The sequence below is a fragment of the Aegilops tauschii genome, chromosome 4 (assembly GCF_002575655.3).
Source record: "Aegilops tauschii subsp. strangulata cultivar AL8/78 chromosome 4, Aet v6.0, whole genome shotgun sequence".
Lineage (NCBI taxonomy): Eukaryota > Viridiplantae > Streptophyta > Magnoliopsida > Poales > Poaceae > Aegilops > Aegilops tauschii.
The window spans coordinates 476,114,823-476,141,532 of record NC_053038.3 but is presented as its reverse complement, the minus strand read 5'-3'; the positions used below and the strand labels follow the sequence as shown (position 1 = coordinate 476,141,532).

The window sequence follows — 26,710 nt, the reverse complement described above, 5'->3', positions numbered from 1 at the left end:
GAAAAACGGAGGAGGCGAGTGATTCTGGCCGCTCTCGGTCTGCTGCAATCTTTTCTTCTCTACTTCTATTTCAACACTAACGAAAAGAGAGGGAAAGGGGCAGATAGCTAGTCACGGCCGGACATGTTTGTGCCATCCCACGGACCAGGGCGTGCTGCTGAGACAAGCAGCATGGCAACTACATGCCTACACTGCTGCTGTCGATGTTGACATGCACGACACACAAACACTATCATGGGCTTCTGCAGTGCTAAGAGCAACTCCAACGCGCCGACCCAAACTATCAATGCGTGTCCATTTGGGTCGAAACTGACACAAAAGTTGGCCTAACACGTCGACGCAAACGGACCAGCGTCCACTTTTTGGCCGGGAACGATCCATTTCAGGCCCAAATTTGGGCCCGCTCTTGTCTTTCCCCTGGCCCGACGGTCGGTGACACATTTGTCATTTCCCCCTTTCTCTCATCGACTGCCACCACACTCAGCCGCCCCTCCTCGCCGCCGCCACTCGAATGCCCCATACTCTGGCGTTGGGGGACTGTTTTCGCTGCCGTCGCAGCACTCCAACGTCGATGCCACCCCCTGGCCTCTGCTGCCGGCAGCACCCCCTTGCGCATATACCTCGCTCGCTGGACACCACCACGTTCGCATCCACGCCGACAGGCCTGCTACCTGGTATTGGGAAGGCGCGAGGCTCTTCACCGGCCGGCTTCTTCCACCATGCCCGCAAGGTGTTCGGCGGTTTGCCTGCAAAGTACAAATGAACTCCGGCGACGAGTACTTTTTCCAAAATTTCATTTGCGATTCAGATGATTTTTCGTCCGATGATGAGGAGATTGTGGCTGCTTCTTTGGTCGTCCATGACCACATTAGTAGGAAGCGGCCGATGTTCGGGGGCTCGATCCCGGGGCATACTCTGGCATTGAATCGCAAAACACAGAGAGAGAGGCCATTGCCTACTCTGGCAAGACTACTTTGAGTCCGCTGACCCGCTCTAAAAACACAACCTATTCCGGCGCCGCTTCCGAACGGCTAGACATGTGTTCAGCCATATCCAGCCGGGGGTGGTGGCGTACGGCAACTATTTCGAGTGCAAGGAGGATGCCTTGTGAAAGATTGGTTTCTCCTCTTATCAGAAATACACTGCAGCTATTCGGATGCTTGCATACGAAGTACCCGGTGATCTGATAGATGAGTATGTCCGAATGAACAAGTCCACATGCCTAAACCCCATGTACAAATTCTGCAAGGGCGTGGTAGCAGTGTTTAACTCAGTTGTTGGCGACCAATGCCAGTATGGGCTTTCCGGGCAAACAGTCATAGGGTTGAGATGGGGGCGAGCGCGCCCAGCCAAACATCGATGTGATCGCGGTGCTCCATGCAAACCGGCCGCGCGAGAGGACGGCGTAGTTACGGCAAGCCTTGAGGGTAGCAGCAAAGGAGGGCATGGCCCTTCTGAAGACAACGGCGTTGCGCCTTCTTCAAAGGTGCCAACAACAAAGGTGCACACAAGCCAATGTTCATATACACGAGTCAAAACAAATAATAAATAAGCTAGCCCAATGCGGAGAGCCAATTTGGCACCAAAACTAGCCAGCCTAAAGTACATAGCCAACATGGCAACGCATTGGAACGCTCACAAGAGGCCCGCAATGGTAGGCCCTAACCACTACTATATATTCTTGGTCACGATGGATATTATAAGCCACCAATGGAATCACGTATATTTGTATATTCTTACTAAAAGAATGTGTTATACCAGGCGTACGTACAGACTCGGCCGTGGTTATTGTTGTGGTCGAGTAAATGTAGCGTACGTAGGACGATGTGTGCACTGTGCTATGCGTACGTATGAGTTACTGTTCCTTGTAGTCCTTGTTATTGTATGGGGCGAAAAGCTCGGCGATCCAGTTTGCCTTGCGGAGCGTAGCGGAGCCCAGGTCAGCGCACATGCCGTCGCTGTCGTGGATGCTGTAGGTGGAGATGCAGTGGCGGCGGTAGAATCGCGTGGTGCGGCGCATGGCGTCGGCCTCGCCGGCGACGTGCCCCATCATGGCCTTCACCGACGGCAGCTCGAACCGCCCCTCCAGCAGCCCCGACAGCCACCGGCACCGCAGCTCCGACGTGTGCAGGTTGGACACGCTCTCCACGAACCCGACGAACGCCATGTTGGGGATCAGCGGGTGGACCGTCCCACTGCCAAAAAACCAATGCACGTCAGCATCGATCGGTGCATATATGCAGCAGCAAAAGATAATCGCAGGCTATGCACGTACCGGTAGAGCGGCATCATGGAAGACTTGCCGACGACGAGGTCGCGGAAGGGCTTTGGCAGGACCTCGCGGAGCTTGTCCTTGCCCTCGAAGCCGGTAGCGAGGAAGACGAGGTCGGCCTCCACCTTGGTGCCGTCGTCGAGGACCACGCCGTTCTCGGAGAAGCACCACCCGGCGGAGGCCCTCTTGAAGCGGACGAGGCCGCGGTCCGCCATGTCGAAGAAGCCCTCCGGGAGGATGGCCATCTGGCAACTGGCGTAGTCCTCGACGAAGGGGTGGTCCGGCGTCAGACCGTACTTTCCCAGCGGCAGCTTCCATGACAGGTATGACTCGATGAACTTGGACACCCCTGCCCGCTGCACCACCAGAATTCAAAACACAACACGTTGCTGTCAGATTGTGATATGCATGCATGCATGGTCTCCAGCATGCACACGTGCATGTTCTTGAGTCCCGATGTACGTAGTATCGAACGTACGCTTCTACGTATTTTCTGTATACGTGCATGAATTCTGACGTACACATACCAGTGGGCTCATGAGGCGGCAGAGGAGGGATCGGAAGAACCCTTGGTTGGGCCGCTCGTAGAAGAGCTGAGACAAGCGTGTGGAGTAGAACATGGAGAACGGCAAGCCCCAGATGGAGTAGGATGGCACCACCCAGTGCAGGGTCCGCACCAGCATCGTGCACGCCTGCCCTCCCTCGCCTGCAAACAAACCAGCAAACGCGACCGGTTAATGGGTCGATCCATATCAAACGGTTGTTTCCGCGACAGATTGTCAGCCCTTCCATATGCTTCTCTAAATCAGGGACGACTAATATGAATCGGGGGGAGTATTAAGTTTTAAGGAACCATTAAAATGTATACTCAAGTGAGTTTGTTAGGAAGCTAACTACCAGTCATGCATGCGAACAATTAGTTTGGATGGTTCGTTTGGAACGGCAGATAATCTTTTGTTGCAAATCTGCTACGTACTACTGGTCAAACATGAAATACTTTGGTACATACTATATGATTGAGTGACGCGTATAAATTGCTCATGCTTGGAGGTAGGTTGAAAAGTCAAGGCGGTATGCGTACTGATTGCGTCTAGTGTACTTTGAACTTGTGAATGCAAGAGACCTACCTAGGCATCCATTGTCTGGTCTAGGTTAGCTAAACTGTCTACTCTAGAAAGTAATACTAGATGCATGATATGCGATGGGTCAAGACAAGAGTGACCTTTTCTGGAACAGGGTATCCGACTCTCCGAAATCTCTAAGGCACACGTCACCAAATATGGCATGTATTATTCAGACATCCACTTCATCGAATGATGGGACGCTTCCACAACATATATTACTATCCTATTTTATTTTGTTTTGTTATAAGCTCTGTGTGAACTTGCTTGGCATATTCTTTTGCTGCAATTTCCTTGTATACACACGTTTACACGAGTACGATAGCTTATCTGCCTTCTGCTAGTTTCATGCATAGTTCCATGTTGAATTTTGTCCATATTTTAGGAGAATTTTAGTTCAAACCATGTTAAATCTTCCAATCAATATATACGCACCTTGGTTTGCCTGGGCGCATTCGTTGGCTAGATCAATAGCGCTCTTCTTGTACCCAACCACCACAGCCTTCTTGCCTCGCATCAGTTCAACGGTCTCCTCCTCGCTCAGCTTGCAGTAGTCCAGCGAGTGCATCACCGTCCCCTTGAACACCTCCGGCCCCTTCCCCGGCGGGAACACGGGCATCCGCGGCACGTCGCCGTACTTCCCCGTGCACATCACCACGAACTCGAACTTGTAATACTGCAGATTACCGTGCGCGCGAGATCGATTGAATACAAATTATCCCGAAACAAGCATGCAAAGCATGTCAAAGTTACCTGAACGGTGTTGGAGTCGCCGGTGACGATGCCGACCTCCCACATGGGCTTGCCACGGAGCGGATCCTTGCCGGTGCCGCTCCACAGCTCGGTGAACCCGGCCTCGGCGCCGCCGAGGAACTTGATGTCCACCACCTTGGACCCAAACGAGATGTAGCGCCAGAGGTCGAACTCGTCGGCGTAGCCCTCGAGGTAGTCGACGATCTCCGTGTGGGTCGGAAACGACGGGTCGTCGCGGTTCTTCCACGAGTAGTCGGAGAACTCGTAGTCCGGGCGCGGCGTCTGGAGCCGCGTGGTGCGGTAGACACAGTGCTTCCACACCCCGCCGACGGACGGCGTTGCCTCGAACACCACGGGGTCGTAGGCCGCCATCTGCTTCGCCGCGGCCAGGCCGCTGATCCCGCCGCCGATGATGGCCACACGGGACACCGGAGGAACGGCCTCCCTCGTGGCCCGTGCCGCTTGTCCTTGCGCCATGGCCATCGTCTACCCGAGGTGTTGGATGGAACTGGCTGTGTGTGTGGTGATCGATGTGATCGAGGGATGTGTGCGCACTGGCTAGCTGCTTCTTGCAGGCGTAGCTAGGAGGCTGGGTAGGAAGGCTGCGAGAGAGCTAGAGCTGGAGGCGCTGTTGAGCTTTGTGTGTGTTGGTGTCGACAAGGGCAGGGCCTGGTGTATTTATAGGGTTAGGGATGCTAGCACGGGGGCTCTCGAGCATGTGAGTTTTCCACTGTGTCTCTTAGAAAACGTACGGAAACGTAGGGAGAGAAAAAATGCCGCAGCTAGGTCGGAGGTATGCAGGTCTGGAGAGCACGCATCCTCTTTTTCTCTTGGCTTTTCATATTCAATCTTTCATATATTTTGAAGCAAACGTCTAAATTAAGTTTTGTTTCATATTTGTGTTTCCGGTGACCAGGTCTTTCAAATGAGATCCATTTCGATGAGTTTTGAAATTTTTGTGAAGTTTCAACTTTTAGAAATTGATACGAGCGACCGACAGAATTGTAAATTCCAGAACCGGTGGCCAACAAAATTGTAAGTTTTAATTTTCCACTCTAAAACTTGGTATGAGCGACCGACAAAATCCTATGCTTCAAAAACTGTGACGGACAAAATCGCAAGTGAGCATCCCCGGTGAGGTCTCACCAGGACCTGATTGGGGACGCCGCAGGATCGATCGCATAGGACAGGAAGGAGTTCACATGGGGAGGACTGATGAGTGGTTTTCATTTTACGCGGCACGGAGTAGGTCGTGCACGGAAAGAAACAATGTGGCTTGCCGCAGCATCGCCAGCGGAGGAGAGGCATGGGTGAAGAAGGAGATGGGCTCGCGGGAGGTGAAAAATGTAGCGGAGCCGTTGGATTGAAATTCAATGGCTAGGAAATTCGACTGACACCAAACGTTTTTAGGCGACTTACAAATAGGTAATCCTTACATACATGAAATTTATCAATTGGAAGGAATTTGGACCGGTGTCCTCTGCATCATGGAAGATGTACATGGTACTCCCCTGCCCACCCGTATGCAAGCATGCATGCACTGACTCGGCAAGACCTAGTTTCCACATCATTCTATTTTACAAATTTTATTCTTAACAAAAAATATTCTAAATGCATGTACTCCCTCTGTCGAAGAAGCTTGTCCCAAGCTCGTCCCTTAAATGAATGTATCTAGCACTAATTTTATGCTAAATACCCTCGCAAAAAATTTAATGCTAAATACATCCATTTAAGGAACAAGTTTTTTCGGACGAAGGGAGTACGATACTATATGTGCTACACTTGACTTGATCACCTCAGATACACCGACCGTAAACTGCCCATGTCCTTTTCGGCCACATGGCATAATTCTTTTTACCGTAAATTAACTAGCCATGCATGCACGACCGTGTCAAGCCGGCCCCTCCATCTCGTTCCTCTGATCATCTGGATCGGGAGAAACTTAATCGTACGTAGCTTTGGACCGGGGAACAAGGAAAGGGGTGTGTGTAACCCGGACGACGGCCAACGATCTCGACCGTGCCTGCCCATTTTTGGCTACGAGCGCGCGCCTACATGCATGGCTGAATATATCTCCCTTGCCTTGTCCCGTCGCCAGCTGAATGTTCCTTTCAGCCCTATCTACCTAGCTAGCATGACCTTTAATTTGGTTGTTGCCACGTCCTGTCGCGTCGTTTCATCCGTGCTAAGCTGCATGCGGACTATTCTGTGGTACTTTTACAAGTAGCAGACCAAACTAATACGAGAAAACAACTTGAAAACTTCAACGGATAAATCAAACTACTGTGCCGAAACTCCTGCAGCTCTTGTGAATAGTACTCCCTCCGTCCTAAATATAAGTCTTTTTGAAGACTTCAATATGGACTACATAAGAAAAATGAGTGAATCTACACTTTAAAATATGTTTATATGCATCTGTTTCAAACATAGTAAAATCTCTAAACGGACTTATATTTAGGAATGGAGAGAGCAGTAGCTATTGCACCATATATATAAAGAATTTGGTACGTTTTCATAATGTTGAATTTTGCTACACATCCACTTCCGTGCCGTAGCTAGGTTTCACTCTTTTTCTTGGCGGGACGCTTCCATTGTTTAAAACCCTATCCTTTTTATTTCATGATGATCCAAGGAAAAGATATACACTCCCTTCACACTATTTCAGACCCTGAAAGGTACACATGTGTATCCCTCCTTATCTCCAATAACGAAAACATCAATCTTATAATCATCCCTGATTATTTATGTATATATGATAGCGAATACACTAAACTAACATGACTAGCCGGGTCGTTGTATTGAGAGTACACAATTAATGTGCATATATGTATGTCCACTGCTTATGAACTCCAAAAACCAACCAGAAGACTGGGCAGGGCTGACCTTGAACACGCATATGCATACAGCCAGGCATAATTAAGAAAAACAGGAATTAGGTCGAGCAGCAAGTGTATGTTGCATCTGAACTTTCTATCAAGACCGTGTCTTCAATTCGAGCTTTGACCTCGGCGTGGACCGTATATACAATTAGTACACTGATTAGGTTAGCAATCGTTGCTGACACATGCATAAACGAATATATATCGGCCACATGATCCCTTATTATGATTCTATTTGGTGTAGCGTTGCACGATTACATGCGAGATTAGGTGGATTACGATTATTATGGTGGTGCATATAATCCAATATATTAATCGTGTGTGATCATTGGAGAAATCTATATGTGCCATGTACAGCTAATAATTCAGTACATTTGCTTCCAAAACTAATCTAATTTGCCAGACACTTCCCGATGCATGGAAATAATAGGGTTAGCTAGATGCGTGTAAATTAAAATTTGCAATGCATATGTAATACTTGAAAACTATTTTAGATGGATGAGGTTTACAAACATATCCTGGAATAGTGGAATACTGGATTAAATTGGTTAGTTCGATATGTGTGTACATAACAAACTTGCTAAGTAATTGTGAAGCCGTGTACTTTGTTGGGTGCTTTATCTATAAAGCGGCTGAGAGCCTGTTTCGAGAATTATAGGCATTCATTATCATGTGGGGTTGCAAAAAATGACCGTACATGTAAGCACTGTTTGAAATGATAGCTCTAGGAAACGACAGAGATTTTCTTTTAGTTTAACTATTTATGTGTCCATAGGTTGCCTTGGGGCCAAATATATTTTAACACAATAAGAGGTACAAGACAAATCTTGATGCAAAACAAATAGACAAAATAAGATTATGTTTTGGTCATAAAGCATAGATTTTTTGTCATTTCTTAAACTGATAAAATAGGTATATGTGCTCCTAATCGATTTGATTTTGTGGGTTAACAAATATAAGAGATTGATTGATATTTAATTGCTTATGGGCGTTAAATTGTTGCTATTTATTGGATTATCAAAGATGTCTGACCGCTACCAGGTTTTACCATAAGAAAGATTTTAATTACGGGCCATCAATTGATTGCTATACTATGATTGATCTGGTTTATTAGGTTATCAAACATTGGTTTGATGAAAATCAGAAGGGATGGATAACTGGGAAAATCGATGGAGGATGTGTGGACGAAGAGGTGGTGGGAAAAAATTGACGTAAGATGAAACCTTACATTCTTTCTAAATAAACTAGGATAATGACCGTGCGTTGCAACGGGATATAATTATTCTATTACATTAGCTTGTGATTTACTTGCCCATATTAATTTAATTGTGTAAAGATATATTTATCAAATCCTGCACGTGATTTACCTTATAATTTGATGAGAAGTTTGGTAAAGAAAATTAAAGTGAAATTGGTTCAGAATGTAATTAAGTAAATGAAGGTTATTGATTATCATAACGAGAAGGTTGGACGAAGAGGTGGTGAGAAGAAATGTGAAATATGAAACCTTACAACTTTTAAGTAGTATATAGAGATAGAGATCCCAATGACATGCCGTTTTCTGTATTCTCATAGACCTTTGGAAAATTAATGATCCAGCCATTTCAAATTACTTTTGAATCGGATGGAATTTGAGAACGCTTTCTATGTAAAAAGGAACACGCTTTCGGCAAATTTCCAACTACATATCGGCTGCATCAATCCAACAAACCATTTGAAATGCGATCAAAGTCACTATCCTTGTTTTTAATAAAAATCATTGTTTTCAAAACAAATCTTAAACCGTGCAGATTGTGCGAAAATGTTCTAGATGAGAAGAAATCTCCTTATCAACATATTATCAACGGTATATTACACGCCTTGTTGGACAAAAAACACAGAAGCTCAACATTTCGCCAAATGTAGTTCAGCTACTGAAGCAAAGACGAATCAATGACATTAATAGAATATTATGTGAGTAGTAATTAACAGAATATTAATATATATTAGGTATCTGCCCCTTGCGTTGCCACGGAGCCAAATATAGTTTAACACAGTAAATGACCATGCGGGACAAATCTTGATGCAAAATAAATAGGTAAAATAATATTATGTTTGGTTATAAAGGATAAATTTTCTACTGTTTCTTAAATCGATAAAAAATAGGTATGTTCTCGTGATTGATGTGCTTTATTGGGTTACCAAATATAAGAGATTGATTAATATTTATTTTCTTATGAATGTGAATTTATCATTATTTATTGGGTTATGAAAGATGTCTGACCGGCATGAGGTTTTACCATAAGAAATAAATAATTTATTTTCGGATCATGAATTTATTGCTATACCATAGATTGGTCTCATTTATTGGGTTACCAAAGACTGGCTTCATGGAAAATTGGGATGATTCGATAGAGGATGGGAGGATGGATGAGGAGGTGGTGGAAAGAAAAATTAACGTAAGATGAAACTTTGCATTCTTTTTCAGTAGTATATAGATTTATAGAAATAGAGATTAAAAGTAAGTCATTTTCTCCATGGATGTGGGCTTTTGTGAACGAACGAATTTACACAACCCCTTCGCCTCATGACCCGTCCTGACGAATAGGGATTCCTTTCCTACCATCGGCGCTGTCGCCGATCTGCCTCCTCTCCCAAGGCCATGGAGGCCCCGTGGATCCCAATCCTTGCCAACGGGAGGGCTCATGCACATTTTTAGGTGTTTTTTCTTTGCTCAAGGTTTGTATACTCATCAGAAAGGCGAGGCGATGGCGGCTCACAGAAGATGGAATAAGGTCCTCTCCGCCTGGCCCCCCATCATCAGAAGGCGCGTGGAAGTGTTTCTTCGGTGGATTTTGCCGGATTTGGTTAGTGCTTGTCTTCGGTGGATCTGCTTGGATCTAGTCTTCGTTCGTCTATGTCTGTTTGTTTATAGGTTGGATTCTTCTTATCTAAGCTTCTCTTCATCGGTGACAGTTTTGATTCTGATGCGCTGGTCCTACAGGGCTTTAGCACGATGACTTCTTGACCGTCTACTACAACAAGGTTTGGCTAGCTCCAACAAGGGAGGAGCGACGACTCCTTCGGTTCGCTCTAGTACTTGTAGTCGTTGCGTGGTGGTCTTCAGACTTGGATGTAATCTTTGTTACTTCTGGTGTGTGTTTTATAGCCTTGACAGTTGATTAATAAATCAAAAGTTTTTCCTGAAAAAAGAGTCATTTTCTCCACACTGGCATTATTTTATCAACAAAGCAAGATTGTTGCTCAAAAATACACGTTTGTACCTCAATCCTTTCTTTTGTCTCCCTTCTTTACACCGTTTGAGAGTCGTGAGGGGTTTCCAGGCCACATCCCATGCCTCGTCCAACGGTGAGGCTGGTCGGCAATGTCTACTGAGAGGTGCCCGAGGTCTACCTACATATAGTAGTAGCATTATTATTAGGTTTGGCTTGCCGTGTTGTTTTGTGGCGTCACGTCGGATGCTTGGAGAGCTTCGTCGGAGGTGGGTCGCATCCGGCGTTTGCTGGTGGTTGGAGCCGAAGGGGGAGAGGGTCTTCTCCACGGACCACTCCATGAAAATGGTTGTTGGTTCCCTGGATCTGAAGATGGGGATCTTTCTCTTGTAGTGCCCTTAATGCTTCCATGGTGGAGGCTGATGGGTTGCAGAGGGAGCAATACCACACCTCGGTCTCTTGCTTGCCTTCGCCTCCATCCTGCTTCTTCTGGTCGAAAGGCAACTTGATGCAGCCTCGTCGGCTCTGTTCATTCCTCCTGACACGTCGTAGTTAGATGGGAGGCAATGCAGGCCAAGCTCATGTTGTCGTTTCTTCCGGTCCGGTGGAGATGGCGTAGCAAACCCACCACCCCAAGTGGTTTTGTCTTCCGCGATGGCGGCTTCGGTTTTCGGCACGTACTGTTTCAAAGAAATAGATTGTGTTTTTGCATGCTGCTCTGTGTCCTTTTTGCAAAATGCAAGGAATGGTTTGTCATTTCTTTTCTTTGGGGGTCCTTGTGTGTGCATCTACTGTTTATAGATATTTCTAATGCACTCTCGGAGTCTTCTCTCCTGTTAAAGACACCACATTTTACAAAATTCACCACGTTTGTACCCCATTAGAATTGGTTTTTCTATTTTGTACCCTATTTATGTCGAATGTGAAGGACGGAGCCTGCTTGTTAGGCTACACTGGCTGATTATTGGATACCACGTCGGATACGTAGAGGCACTGGGCGCTTCCAATGTGGCGCACGTGCTTTGACCAACTGGAGCTACCTAGCCCAATCGCCCCCGGTTCCCTGTCCAAAATGAGCGGCCTAGTTTCAGGGATGGACGACGGTGATTCAACTACGTGCATTCTTTGACTTGAATGGTATATATAGTGCGCACCGATAGTAACCGTACCATACGTTTCTCTGTGAATGTGAAAGTGTGAGAGTGTAACAGTCCAGCTTTCTTGTATTCGTACGGATCTACAGACACACTATGTACAGTAGCGTTGACAGAAAAGGGACAGAGTATGAATAACAAAGTTTTCAGAGTTGTGTCTTCTGGACAGAGTGGAGAGCTTGTTGAAATAAATTCAAAATTGACTACAAAGATTTCAACGAAGGAACCCACAGTTAAGCAAAGGGTAAACGTGCATGACTCTCTGAATGCGACAGTATTACACTTCTAGTTTACCAGACGTATGTAAGCATGCCATTTACTAGCTAATGCTCGAGAAATTACTAGTAATCGTGTGGGAAATTTCGTGTACATTCCCTCGATATGTTCTATATGTACAAATAATGCCCCCGGGGTGTACATGTACACTCTTCACCAGTATTCAGTCGTCAGGATTCAGTAGAGAAGGTCGCTCGAAAAAGATTCAAGAGACCCAGAAAATCAGCAAGAGACCAGCCGGCCAAGAGCATGGGTTCATTCACAGGAAACTTTGAATTTCTTCTTCAGGACCATCCAACAACTGGGCCGTAGAATGTAAAGGGAACGCGAAAGACAGAACGTAAGCAAGACCAAATCAGAGACGCATCAGGTAAAAGTAGTAGCTTGCAGCTGACTAATGGACTAAATTATAGTACGCTTGTTCATATCTTCGCAGACCTTTCCTAGCTAGTATATATAGTAGTATTATTGCTTTGTCCAGAGGTCATGTACGTACTCTAATCACGTAACTAGTCAACTAGTAGCCCACTAATTGAATAATACAGTAGATCGTAGTACTAATCCGTGAATATACAAATAAGCAAGTAGGTATGTATACAGTTTTCTAGCAAGAAACAGGTTAGCTCTTGCAATAGTCTTGACTACATGGTTTTGGAGGAGATCAAGCCATCCCCGTGCGGTCGTAATTAAGCTAGTCTTGACCAAAGATTATATTCTCTAGCTAGGTACAAGTCCAGTGTCCGACTGTCCATTCGTCGTCTCGCAGCTCTTGCAGAGTTTAATGAGATTAATATACGTTTTTGGTGGTTGCTGCTATAGCTAGCAGGATTGCATGAGACCGAAGTATGTATATTCTTCTCCATGATTGTTGAATGTTATTATGATGGGCAGTAGTATGGATGCCATCACCACGTGCTAAGACTCGTAACTTGACCGACTTTGGAGACTGAGCGTATACATTGTGTGCAGACCAGCACTAGCAAGGCCATGTTATGCTCAAGATACTCATGATCTTGGTGTTTCAGCTGGGAGTGAGAGGGCTCATATATTACTAGATGAACCAATATGCAAAGCCTAGATCATGAGATGATTCGTGAGTACACCCCACATGGACATGCTCGTATGTGGAAATAAACAAAAATAGTACTTCTTTCGATCCAAAATAAGTGTCGCGGTTTTGAACTAAGGTTAGGTCAACCTTAATGCAAAGCTCAGAGGAAGTAATTCTTATTGGTGAAAAAAGTCTAATATTCATTACAAGATCCATCATGTGAGCCAGGAATTTTCTAACGTTCAAAAAACATACTACAAATTTCACATGCACAATGACGTCTTGATATTAATATATTATCTTTTGTCCAACGCGTATGTTGATCCGTACTTATTGTAGTACGGAGTTCCGTACGTGGGCCGTCGAGCCGAGGCGCACATGTGTACTTCCTTTTCTCCGTAGACGGCCAAACATTCCTTGAGGCGGGCCAAACCATGCATGAACAATCACGTGGATAAGACGTCCGTCCAGTCAGCGACCAACGCTGGATCGCTTCGCTGGCCGATTCGTAGGTAGGACGCCTTTTTCAGTTCAAAGATGATAAAATCCTAGTACGTACCACTCGCGTTGCCCGTTTTGTGCTACTACCGGTCAATATTGATCGCGAAGGTGCAGGTGAATGCACCGCGGACCGTAGCCAAAACGGTGCTACTGAACAGCTACCGCAGTGCGCCATGCATGTCTGTCCCGTGGACAAATCGATCAGGTCCCATTTCGGCGCACACCCGCATGGCAATTGCTCGGATGAAACAATCCATCCATCGGTATATCCATCCACCATGCATTGGACGCATCGAAAAGGTGAGCACGCGCGTGCGTGCGCACCTGGATGGATCTTGCGTTGGCCACCGACACGTCGACCGGTCTTGCTGGCCAGTCAGAGATTTTGCTTCTAAAAGGCCGTGACGGCGGGAAGGACGCTATTTCACTGTTGATGCCTGCAGTGACCGTCCACGCATACGTAAACATGGGGCTAAATTTCATGTTTTGACCTTTTTGTCAAAATTAAGCGAGATTTGACCCCTATTCAAAACAATTTCGGGATATGACCCTTTTACCTACCGCCAGGGATCACGACAGTAGGCTTATATAGGCTACCGCCATCGGGAGCGGCGGTACCCCACTCATCCACGTCAGCCTCAAGTAAACAGAACTGTCCCCTGCCGTCCACCCTACCGCCAGGGCTCACAGCGGTAGGCTATGCAACCCTACCGCCATAGACCCTGGCGGTAGGGGCTGAACCCTTATAAGCCCACGGGGGCGGCTCATGGGGCCCACCCACCAACCAGCCCCCATCTTCTTCTCCCCAGCCGCGCGGCGCCGCAAAGAACAGAGAGCACAAGCCCTCTCTCATCCCCTCCACTCCCCCTCCGATCTTCTTCGTTTGGCCACCATCTTTGCGGATCGAGATGGCTCCGAAACGGGAAAAGTAAGCTCTCGCAATCCCTCCAGTTAGTTTTACTCGAAACGCTTTTGATTCGATGCATTATTTGGTGCAAATAAACCCTATTTTTTACTTTTTTTATCCTAGGATGCTTAGGTCGATTGTATATGATGTATAGGGTTCAATATGAACTCTAATACCTAGTTCTGGAGATTATATATAGTTTTTATATGAACCTTAGTTCATCACCCAGGTAGTTGGAGATTCAAAAAAAAAATAATAGAACAAGTGGTCATATGATTGATGTTGGAGGAATTGTAAGTAGTTGCCTACATATGATTGAATTATGTATAGGCATATTTTTTGAACAAATGGTCATATGATGGATTTTGGTGAATTATGTATATGAATTTTTTTATATAAATGTTGAATAAACAAGTGCATGAGTGATGGTTGAATGTTGTTGAATGAATGATGTTGGTTGAATATGATTCATTTGCATTGATCATTTATATTGGTTGAATATATGATAATTGATGAATGTTGCTTGAATACGTGATAATTGATGAAAATGATATGATTCATGTTGGTTGAATATGATTCATTTATAGTTGGACTTGATATGTTTCATGTTTGGTCAAAATGATACAAGTTGGTCGAAAATGACATAATTTCCAATTGTTATAGCCCCCCACCCCTGCGCCAGAAATCAGCGTGAAGTACACCATGCTTGATCATGCTTTCGACAACGGTCACCGCACCCGTTTTATGGAGAATGGAGTGGTAATGTCTATCATCAATTTGTTGTATTGTTTATTATGACAAAATAAGTCACTAACAATTCCTTTTACATTTTGACAGATGCTCCCCCCATTGCGGATGAGGGGCCACACGAAGGCCGTGCAGATGCAGTACGACGAGCGCTACACTCCGTACTTTAGGACAGCACGGATGTTGGGTTTCGTTCTTCAGTTCAGAAGACACCCGCCGACGCTCGTCCACTCGGCTCTCACGGCATTGATCGACTGGTGGCGCCCCAAGACGCACAGTTTCCATCTCACCTGTGGTGAGATGACAGTGACTCTCGAGGACTTCGGCATGATCACGCCCTGCCCATCCAGGGCCATGCTCTCACTAGGCAAGTGGAGAGGGCCAACTGGCAGGAGAGGGTGATCGCCCTCATCGGCGACTTCCCTCCCATGAAGGGGAACAGAACATCCGGTGTGCAGCTCAAGTGGCTCCTTGAGAACCGGTCTGTATGCTCGCAGGATGCCGATGAGCGGACCGTGGAGAATTACGCGAGGGCCTATTTGTGGTACCTTCTGATGGAGGTCGTCTTTCCAGACTGCTCGGGGGATTGCGCCCTATGGATGTATCTCGGCTTCCTGGGAGGACGAGGATGCGGATACAACTGGGGGTCCGCCAGCCTAGCTTACCTATACCGCTCGGTACGATAAAAATCTCAATACTCGTTTTTCGAACTATGTATGTTGTTTTAGATTGTGTTATCTGATCATCATCACTTCATGTTTGTAGCTGGATGACCCAACACAAAGGACCGAAGAGACCTCCGGCATGTGTGGATTTGTTTGGGCCCTTCCAATTTGGATGTGGGGGCGGTTGCCGGTCGGCCGTCCTGAGAGAGTTCGCTCGCATGCATGGTCGGATTATGGCGAAGAAGGGGACAGTGCTCGGTACCCGACCGCTGCGTACGCCTGAGACAAGGTGAAGGTCTACACGGGCAAGGCCAGTACGTTGTACAAGATCTTCAGCAACGAGCTGGACAACCTTGGAGATTTCCAGGTATACCAAGTAGCTTATCAATCATTTCATAGCAACTTTCATTGTTCTTAACAATCCTTCTGTAGGTTAACTGGAGGTCGTACCACGACCGAGAAGGGGGGTTCAAGCACAACTTGATGTGCGAGGAGGATCGGCTTGCCTGGCGGTGCATTGTGCCCTTGATATGTGTGTACGCCATCGAGTGGCACTTACCACAGCCTGTGGCCACACAGTTTGGGATCTTCCAACATACCCCACTGGGTAGACCCACCGACACCGGCTGCTCCGACCTTCACTAGTGAGGACATAGTTCTCTACTTGCTGTGTTTTCGTTTGTGTTTGACGTCGTCATGACGTCCGCTGCTTCCTATGCCTTGCAAGAAGAGTAGAAAGAATTGTCAGCCCATCACAGACTTGGGGCAGGAGCACAAGGACCACCTGAAAGTGTGGGACGAGAGGAGGTATCGCAAAGACGGCGAGAGGAGAGCGGTTAACTCGGACGCCTGCCGTGAAGACCACATGAAGTGGTATGACGATGGTGTCAAGTACCGTCTATGCCTGAGGCCGCAGTGGACGGAAGACGATATCGCCTAATTGGAGGAGAATGACAGCGAGGATGAAGCATACCGTGGCCGGCTCAGAGATCTCGAAGGTGATTTCAGGGAGTATGCGCACCTGATGAACAGAGTGGTAATTGGTGTTCTCATTTAATTTGAGGTATGAGCGGTTGGGTGAAAACTTGGCCTTTAACATAATGCTTACATGTGCAGGCTTCAGAGATCAACAGAAGCATTATTGATGGCTCAAATGCGCTTTCTTATGAAGCCGGAACCGTGGAATCCAACACCAAGATGAGGGATACGATGAAGGTAACATCGAGCTTCCTTAGCCATGTTATACTATTGCAGAAGCTTACCGCCGTGAACCCTGGGCACGCTTGAGTTGATCCTTATTATGTTTTTTGTTGTTTACTATTGCAATAATTCCTAACTTGTTGTCGTAAGATAGTGGGTATGCCTGGGTGCGCTCGCCCGGCCAACGTCCATGATCCTGCTCATGGAGGGTCGATGCGTGCCATCGCTTCATCGAGCCACGCCGGCGGAGCTTCCTCTACCCATACCGCCTCGTCATCTCATGTTGTTGAGTAGCAAGAGGAAGAAGATTATGAGGAAGAGGAAGAAGAAATGGAGGAGGAAGAGGAAGAGGGGGAGGTGGAGTACGACAACCATGACGGGCCTCCACCGACTCAGCCAACCCAGGGGAAGAGGGTATCTCATCCACACCTGGATGTTTTGAGCCCATCCCCGTTTCGGAAACTGGTTCCTCGTCACCGCACGAAGAAGCCGGACGAAGCCTGCTCGAAGAGAAACGAGGAGTGTACTGCTAAGAGGGGGAGGAGCAAGTGATAGGTCGTGTTTATGATGTCGTTTAGTGCAACTAGTTGTGAGCAAGAACTTGTATGCTATGTTAGTGATGTCTATTTGGTACCTTTAAGCTTTGTTGGCGATGTCAATTTGGTACTTTCAAACTATGTTGAACCTATTTGACATGTCAATTTGCTATCTACAATGTGTGAGACCATCATATTTTGAATTACAAACAATATTTGTTGTGCTGTTTATATTTTTGTGACTGAAAGGACCAAAGAACTTGTTCAGAAAATAAGTGGCAGACCCTACCGCTGAGAAGCACGGTGCTAGGTTCAGCCAGCTTACCGCCGAGCCCTACGGCGGTAGGTTGTGGTACCCTACCGTCAAGGGGACACACATTTCTCGTTACAGCAAAGAGTGCCATGCGTGCGACCCTACCGCCGAGCTCTACGGCGGTAGGTTGTGGTACCCTACCGCCAAGGGGGAACGCCTTCCTCGTTACAGCACCGGTGCATGCGCGCAACCCTACCGCCGAGCCATGTGGTGGTAGCCTTAGCTAGCCTACTGCCATGACCTATGGCGGTAGGACCGTTACGCCACGTCGGCCTCGCTGTGGCTGGCTGACGGCGGCCGCTGTTAACCTACCACCACTCCCGGTGGTGGTAGCCTGTAGAAACCTACTGCCGTGATCCCTCGCGGTAGCAAATGGGTCATATCCCAAAATTATTTCGAACAGGGGTCAATCTCGCTTAATTTTGAAAAAAGGGTCAAAACATGAAATTTGGCCTCAACATGGTGCTATAGAACTGAGCACTAGATTTTTTTTTGACGATAACTAAGCGCTAGCTTAGTGGTAGGTACCTTGTCTTGGGTTGCCGGTGCGAATATTCAACTGTGTTTCTCGCCCTTCCATAAAAATATTCCGAGGGGTGCTTTGCCCTTCTAGTCTCGTTTTTTAGGTTGCAGGTGGAAGTAGGTTTAAGTGTGAAAATTACAAGTTGTGCAGGCACCATGGTGCCCGTTTAAAAAATAACTACTTTCAACAGCATAATATTTTTGAAATTTTTGTAAACAAACACGCACATGTATATTACGGATGTGCAAAATTTCAAAACATTTTATTTTCACATGTGACGTTCAAAGAAAAGACAAATATGTATTTTTAAATGGGCCTCTTTTTTTGGTTTTTGGGCCATAATTTTGGTTTTTTTCTACAACTTACAAATTACTTTTTTGAAACAATTTTTTTATGGATCCATAATGAACACATAAGTTTTCAAAAAACCACTACTTCACCCTCGTTTAAGTGGGACTAACTTAGCCCACCCACTTAAGGGCTAGTTTTTTTGACGCTTCTAGGTGGTTATTGTGAAAATAAAGCAGAAGCCCAAACACTACTAGGGAAAACCTTATACACAGAATCTTAGCAGCAGCGCGGCACAAAAAGAGGCGCTACTGCTAATTAGCAGTAGCGAGGTTAAGAAAAGCACGCTACTGATGTAAATTTAGCAGCAGCGTGTGATGTCTAAACCGTGCTGCTACAAAAATTCACCGACAGTACCCAACAACCTAAGTTTACCAGCAGTGCGGCATCACGATGCGCACTACTGCTAATGCAATAGTAGTAGTGTGCTTTTTAGTCACGTCGCTGCTGCTAATTTTGAAATTGTCCACACAGTTGGCCCGTTTAGCAGTAGCGCGTGTGACGAAAGGGCGCTGCTGCTACGCTCTTAGCAGTAGCGCATTTTTCCTCCCGCGCTACTTCTAAGACGCAGCACCCCACCACCTTTTCCCACCCGTACGTCCTCCCCTCCCCATCTCCTCTCCTTCCTTTCCCCTACCTCCCACATGCATCCTCCCTCTCTCACTCTTCTTCTTCCTCAATACTTCTCCCCCCATTACTCTCCCTCTTCTAGCTACCTTTCTCTCTCTTCATTACTCCTAGCTAACACCACCTCCATTAATGCATCTCCTTTCTCTTTTTTCCTTTCCCCTCCACTAGTTGAAGTTGTCTCCTCCCAAATTAGCTAGCTAGGTAGATGTAGCATTTAGTCAAGTGACCTATATTTGCCCCCTAACTAGATCTATCTTTGTCAAGAAGAGCTTTGTGCACTTTTGATCTCCCTACATAATCAACTCCACCATGTGCTCGATCTCGAGAAAGAGGTGATTAAAATTTCATGCTTTTGCAAAATGGAAATATGTGTATGTGTGTGTGATATTATAATTGGGCAATATGATGGAAATTGTGTGTGTGGCATGTGTTGACGCCAAATTGTGCTTTTGAGTTGCCTATGTTTTGCCGAAATGTCGATTTATTTTCGTTTCGGCGAATTCCGGGCAAACTCTAGATCTATATATGTCCTATTTTTAGGGAAGGTCATGCCGAATTTTTGTATGACTTTGATGCATGCACGCATTTTTATAATCAATTTGTTTATTATTACCATGCAGACGTTCATGATGGTCAGTGGAACGATGGTGGACAGGTGGTTGCGGTCGGCGGTGCAGGACATGAAAGAAAATAACCGGACAGAGGTTGTATGTCCGTGTCGAAAATGCAAAGGAATAGTTTGGCTCGACCCCTATGACGATGGTCGTGTCGAAGCGCACCTGCTCATGACTGGTTTCATGGATGGCTATACTCGGTGGATAACTGAATATGAGGATGACGATGTTGAGAACGCCGACTGGGCAGGCAATGACGACACGGGGCAAGACGAAGAGATGATCGATAATGGCGACGGGGAAGAGGCCGGACATGGCGGCGGAGAAGGGGCCGGACATGGTGGAGTAGAAGGGGCCGGACATGGCGGCGGAGAGAACGTGGACTCCACGCAGCAGAGTTCGTCGGTACTAAGTTCAATCGTGCGGGACCCTCATGTTCAAGCACTGCTTCGCAAGGAGACGAGTACTGAGAGAGCTGCTTCTAGAGAGGAGGCTAAGCTGGAGCAACTGGTGGTAGACTCGAACACTCCATTGTATGATGGTTGCAATCCTAAGGTGACCCGCTTGAGTTTCACGCTCCAACTCCTGAAGACGAAGGCTAAAAACAAATGGATCGACACTAGCCTCGATGAGCATCTCAAGTACCTAAAGGATGTTCTTCCCGCAGGGAATCTATGTCCTACTAGTGTTGATGAGGCCAAGAAGATCGTGTGCCCTCTTGATCTGCCGCATGTTAGATACCATGCATGCATCAACGATTGCATAATTTATCGGAAGGAGCACGCGGAAAAAACAAGCTGTCCGGTGTGCAATGCTTCTCGATACAAGAAGGCCGGGAAGAAATGTCCCCAGAAAGTTGTATGGTACTTACCGATCACTCCCCGTCTCCAGCGGTATTTCATAGATCCCAAGGAAGAAAAGCTAATGCGCTGGCACGCGGAGAGGAAGAAGCCCGATGATGGAGATGATCCGAAGCTGAGACACGTCAAGGATGGAAGCCAGTGGAGAGCGTTGAACAACTTCTATCGGTATTTCGAATGTGATGCAAGGAACATCGTGCTCGGCGCGTGTACCGATGGCATGAATCCGTTTGGCAACCAGAACACCAACCATAGCACATGGCCCGTGTTTGTATGGATGTACAACCTCCCCCTGGTTGTGCATGAAGTCGAAGTACATTCACATGAGCATGCTTATTCAAGGGCCGAAACAACCAGGAAATGATATTAATTTGTATCTGGCGCTACTTCAAGAGGAGTTAGACACTTTATGGAAAACACCGGCCAAGACATGGGATGCCAGCAAAGGCGAGTATTTCTACATGAGAGCCGCGCTGATCACGACGGTGCACGACTATCTCGGTTACGGATATGTCGCAGGCCAGTTGTGCCATGGATATTGCGGATGCACGCGGTGCATGGATGATACGACGTCTCAGCAACTAACGTCAATGAAAGATGGCGGGTCTGGGAAAATCGTGTACATGGGGCATCGAAGATGGCTCGAACAGGATGACCCGTGGAGAAACCGTGGAGATCTATTCAATGGTCACGCTGAGCATCGAGGACCTCCACGTAAGCGGAGTGGTGCCGAAATCGATGAGCTGTTGAAAAACTGGAAGGAGTGCCCCACGCCGGGAAAGACGATGAAAAAGGCGCCGGAGCCGCTGCTGAAGGTATGGAAGACGAGGTCTATGTTCTGGGACTTGGAGTACTGGCACAAACTCGATACACCTCATTGCCTTGATCAAATGCACATCTGTAAGAATGTCCTTGAGAGCTTGCTCGCGACACTGATGAACATGCCGGATAAGACCAAGGATGGGCTAAAGGCAAGAAAAGACTTGCAAGATTTGAATATCAGGGAAGATCTGCACATGCCGCCCCATAAACAGTCAGACGAGACAGAGACGGAGACAGAGGCGCGGGAGAAGAAGGGCAAGAAAATAAAGAAAGAGGATTATTGCCCCCCTTCTTGCTTCACCTTAAGGCAGGCTGAGAACGATCAATTCTTTAAGTGCCTTACCGGAGTCAAACTTAGTTCCGGTTACTGTGGCAAGATAAGCAGATATCTAGACACGGACAAGAAAAGGTTCAGCAGGATGAAGTCCCATGACTGTCATGTGATGATGACGCGGATACTACCTGTTGCCCTTAGAGGGATAATGAAAAAGCACGTCTGTGACACGCTTATTGGTCTCTGCAACTTTTTCAACGTCATCTCTCGAAAGTCGATCAGTCTGAAGCAGCTCCGAAGGCTACATGAAGAGATCGTTGTGATACTGAATGAGATTGAGATGTACGTCCCGCCCGCGTTCTTTGACGTGATGGTGCATCTGTGTGTCCAGATTGTGGACGACATAATAGACTTGGGGCCATCATTTCTGCACAACATGATGCTGTTTGAGAGGATGAATGGGATCAACAAAGGATTCATTCGTAACATGTCCCGTCCGGATGGAAGCATCGTCTAGGGCTATCTAACACAAGAGTGCATCTCTTTCTACGAGAATTTTCCATATGGCGCAGACCAGCCGCCTGGTGTTAGTGTTGGTTTGCTTGTTAACAAGCACGATGGGAGGCTCGAAGGAGAAGGTCACTCCAATGGTCGCAGGGAACTGCACGTGGCATACTCAGATCGACGCAGCGACTTTGACAGAGCAAACTTGGTAGTGCTACAACACCTAGACGAGGTAGATCATTTCATGGCACTTCACAAAGAAATTATCGCAAAGAAGTATCGTGACCGGGGGGTATGCAGGACGGACGCCGAAGTTACTAGAGAGCACAACTCCACTTTCCTATACTGGTTCAAAGAACATATTATTGCTAATCCCCCGGAGGAGGGCTCTAAGGACGGATTGCTCATATATGCCTTAGCACATGGCCCCTCGCCCAACCTCCTAACCTATCAGGCATACGATATCAACGGATACACGTTCTACACGGAGGCCAAAGATATGGACAGTGATTATCAGAACTCAGGGGTGACGATGGAATGCATGACCGGCAGCGACAACGACGCAACTGAAAGATTTTATGGAAGGGTCGAGGAGATCTGGGAGCTTGACTACTCTGGACTGCACAACACGACGATGTTCCATGTCAGATGAGCTAAAAATGTCGAAAGAGAAAACTGCAATTTCACTGCCATGACTATACCCGACGCCAAGAGCGCTACCGTGAACGCTATCGCAAAAAATGAGCCATGGGTACACGCTAAGCACGTGACACAATGCTTCTTCATAACCGACCCACACAATCCCAGCCGTGTTGTCGTGAGGAGAGGCAAAAGGAACATCATTGGAATGGATGGAGTCGCCAACAAGGAAGACTACGATCAGTACGGCAACCCAATGAGGGAATATGATGATGATGATGAAGTATACGTCAAAAGAAGAATCAATACTACATTACCTAAGAAAAATCGTACTCCATGGAAAAGGCAAAGTCACAATGAGGGGCTCAATTATTCTTCAACGAACAAGAAGGGAAAGAAGCTGACTCAAAAACGAAAACGTCAACGCTGAGGAACCGTATGTTATCGGTTAAATGATGTAATATATATGTTCCTATTTTGTATACACACTTAGCCATTATTATGCATGGGTCCAATGATGTAATATATATGTTCCTGGTCAAATAGAAGGAGACAAACAGGAAAATTGTTATATAGGTATTGGTTATAGCAGCAACGCTTTTTTGAGAAAAGAGCTACAACTAGTCAAGGTAGCAGTAGTGGTTTCTACACGAAATCGCTATAGCTACCTGGAGTAGCTATAGCGTGCTTTGCCTAAATGCGCTACTACTATGCCCACTTAACCCCGAAAATCCCCACTCCTCTCTTCATCCCGCCTCTTTTCCCCCAAATCCCCACACTCTCTCTTTCCCCGTCGCGCCGCCGGAGCCCTCGCCGCGCCTCTGCGCTCGCCCCCGACCCCGACGCCGACCGACCCCGGCACCGGCTCCGGCCCCTGACCCCGAACCCGGCGCTTGCCCCACGGCCCCGGCCCCGACCCCGACCCTGGCTCCGGCCTCGACGCTCGACCCCGACCCCGACCCCTCCCAACCTCGGCCGTCGTCGGGCCTGCACCCTCTGTAAGCCCCCCACCTCTCCTCCTCTCTCTGGTACCTAGGTTTTTTGGTTAATTTATTTAGGTTTTAATTAGGGCAGATGGTTAATCAGGTTATATATTTAGTTATGAATTTAGCTAGGTTTTTTCTTCAAATTCTATATTTTTCTTCCTTTTATATGCAAATTTGATGTGGACATGTGATATGTGGATATGTGATGTTTTGGACATGTCATATTTGGAAAATTGGACATGTCATTTGGACATGATGATTATGTGCAGGGTAAATGATCCGAGTGGCCTATGTTACGCCGGAATGTTGATTCATTTCCGTTCCGGTGAATTTCAGGCGCTCGATATGTCTATTTTTTAGCAAAGGTCATGCCGAAATTGTCCGTGAATTTTGGCATGATTTGTGCTAGATAGTAGGCATATCGAGTGCTGGGAAACGACATTTCGGCAAACATAGATTTCTTTTTTATGTCATTTCTCATTTTTTTCATAGTTTTAGAATTAAACGAGGAGACTTAATCATAGGAAACATGTCAAACAACGAAGAAACTGGGCCTTCTGACCAAGATGCACACGAGATGGATTATGAGGGTGAACAAGAGTACCTCGACTATTTGACTGCTAAGAAAATGCAAAGTCAAGGTTTGCAGGTCGGCCTCGATGATGGTACTGACGCCGACATCGACACCGACGGCGCCGGCACCGATGGCGGCGCCGAGACCGGCGGGCAAGGTACCGGCGAGGAAGATACCGGCGCCGATGCCGCTACCGAAAAGAAGAAGCAGAAGAAGAAGCGGATACAAAAACCTAACAAACTAGGGATTGGACGACTGGTGATCATAAAGATGGCACCTCGCAAGTTTGAGCCATTAGAGGCGGAAGAACCTCGCAAGTGATATGGGAACCAAGTAGGATGCATCCTACGGGAATGCGCGAGCATCAACGACGATGACTTAAGGAGTAAAGAACATTTGACGCAGTTGCTCCTGACGAAGTTGCACAAGAGATTCAAGTTCCCCGACCGGGATGATAACATAGAACAACCGTGGGATGATCCGAGATGAAAAAGATTAACAATCACGCCATGGGCATGTTTAGCAATGATTTCGCCTCCTGGAAAGGGAGGGTGAAACGAGCTATTGAGGCTGAGGAACCCCTGTCCAAGATTCTGGAGGAAAATCCGACACTTACGGAAGAGGAGTTCGAAACACTTGCACTACCGAGGCAGCCAAGGCTAAGGCTGCGAAATTCAAGAGCCTTCAGCAAAGGAACACGGGAAAGCATCGCCTCGGAAGCCGTGACTACCTCGGTAAAAGGCCCATATGGGATAAGGACGACGCGGAACGTGAAGCCGCGGGTATCCCAGACCCCTTCGCGAAGTTCACCAACCCCTTGGAGCGTGACTTCATCAGGGCCCGCTACAAGTGGGACAAGGAAAAGAAGGTTTTTTACACAGACCAGATCACGAGGAAATTGATTAGACTACTGGTAATTATTCTTTTACCACCTTGCATTTAGCTCCAGATCTAATCGACTACACATTCCTAAACGGTTCACGCTCCTTCTACAGGAGAAGAACCACCAGCTTGCAGCCGAATGCCCTACTTCTCCGATGAGGCCCAAGTGGGACACCCCTCTCAACCAGGCCTTGAACGAACTTAAGGGACTCCCTTTAGGCCAGCGGACGCAATATGGTCGTGTGCACGGCGCTGGAGACGGCGCCACGTGGAAGGTGTTTTACAACGAGGGCCCGGAGGCCAAGAAGCAGAAAAAGAAGTTTAGTCAGGCGGGCATCGACGAGAAGGTGAAGCTTGCGGTCGAGAAAAAGCAGCTGAGGACAGGAAAAAAACAGCCGAGGAGAAAAATGAGTTGCTACAGCAGGCAGTCAATGCAGCTGTAACTGCCTGCAGAAATGATTTCGCTACTAACTTGGTTCTAGCTATCATCAACTGGACGAAGGAAAATCCAGACAAGACGGTACATGATTTCCCCTTGCATAGTTTCGTAGGGAGAAACTCCATGAACAACAACACCACCGCACCATCACTTGCTCACGCAACCGGGCCTCCTCTCGCAGACGCTCCCGCTCATAGCAGCCCGTCCTCAGTCTCTGGCGCGCTAGGTGGGCCTTCGTCTTTGGCTAAGCTCGACGCCCTCATGGTAATTACATGTCGCACCAACATATATATATATACATATATATACATATATATACATATATATATATATATATATAGAGAGAGAGAGAGAGAGAGAATATTCCATTTTTGTTGCCTTTTGGATGTTTTACGTCACAGACATGTGTTTGCAGGCCGAAGAAACCCCGTGCACCATACTCTACTTGATCAAAGGCCAGAAGGTGGATGTGGGAAATGGGATGATAATGAACCCCTTGCAACCCACGTTCCACAACCACCCGATCCCCGCTGGGCACTTCAGAGTTAACTTGTCCAGTGTGAAATCGGGGCACGAGCATTTGCCTCCTCCAGTACAGCCTGTGGGCGGGGACGACGAGACCCCGCCGCGGATTGGAAGCTGCAAGGGTTGGGTGCTGCTATGGCCGAAGAATCTTATTCGGCTGGAGCCGGCCGAGAGCACACCAATAACCACACATCAACAACCATGTGCGGAGACCACCACCCCGCCTACGCAATTACCAGCTCATGTAGTGCCGGGTGAGAGCGGCGGACGACGTGATGAAGGGGGTGCAATAGTACCGGCTGATGTAATCGGTCCTGTAGAACATAGAATGGATGATGATACGGAGGTCGACCCAATGGGTTTCCTCAATACAAACGCGTATGACTCTGACATAGATATGATGAGTCAACCATATGACGAATCGGGTTATCAGCATGCTAATGAGGATATGGATGATTTGCCCGGGCAGGAAGGTCGTAGCAGGGATTGCAAAAAGTCTCTCT

The 26,710-nt window shown here is 47.1% G+C and overlaps 1 protein-coding gene across 1 annotated transcript; it reads right to left on the bottom strand.

The window, feature by feature from the left end:
* Positions 1 to 1,540: 1,540 nt before the first annotated feature.
* Positions 1,541 to 4,776, bottom strand: LOC109779585 (probable flavin-containing monooxygenase 1). Its single transcript, XM_020338224.4, has 5 exons — positions 4,147 to 4,776; positions 3,829 to 4,069; positions 2,800 to 2,978; positions 2,276 to 2,628; positions 1,541 to 2,195 (listed from the first exon to the last, which is right to left on the bottom strand). The coding sequence occupies exons 1-5, from the start codon at positions 4,627 to 4,629 to the stop codon at positions 1,856 to 1,858; spliced, it is 1,596 nt and encodes a 531-aa protein (XP_020193813.3). The 5' UTR covers positions 4,630 to 4,776; the 3' UTR covers positions 1,541 to 1,855.
* Between the last annotated feature and the right edge of the window lie 21,934 nt (positions 4,777 to 26,710).

Coding starts and splice junctions, on each gene's coding strand:
- LOC109779585 (XM_020338224.4), bottom strand. CDS start 4,629: ATGGCCATGGCGCAAGGACAAGCGGCACGGGCCACGAGGGAGGCCGTT. Junction 4,070..4,146: donor GCGACTCCAACACCGTTCAG/GTAACTTTGACA, acceptor GGTAATCTGCAG/TATTACAAGTTCGAGTTCGT. Junction 2,629..2,799: donor GCCGCCTCATGAGCCCACTG/GTATGTGTACGT, acceptor CTGGTGGTGCAG/CGGGCAGGGGTGTCCAAGTT.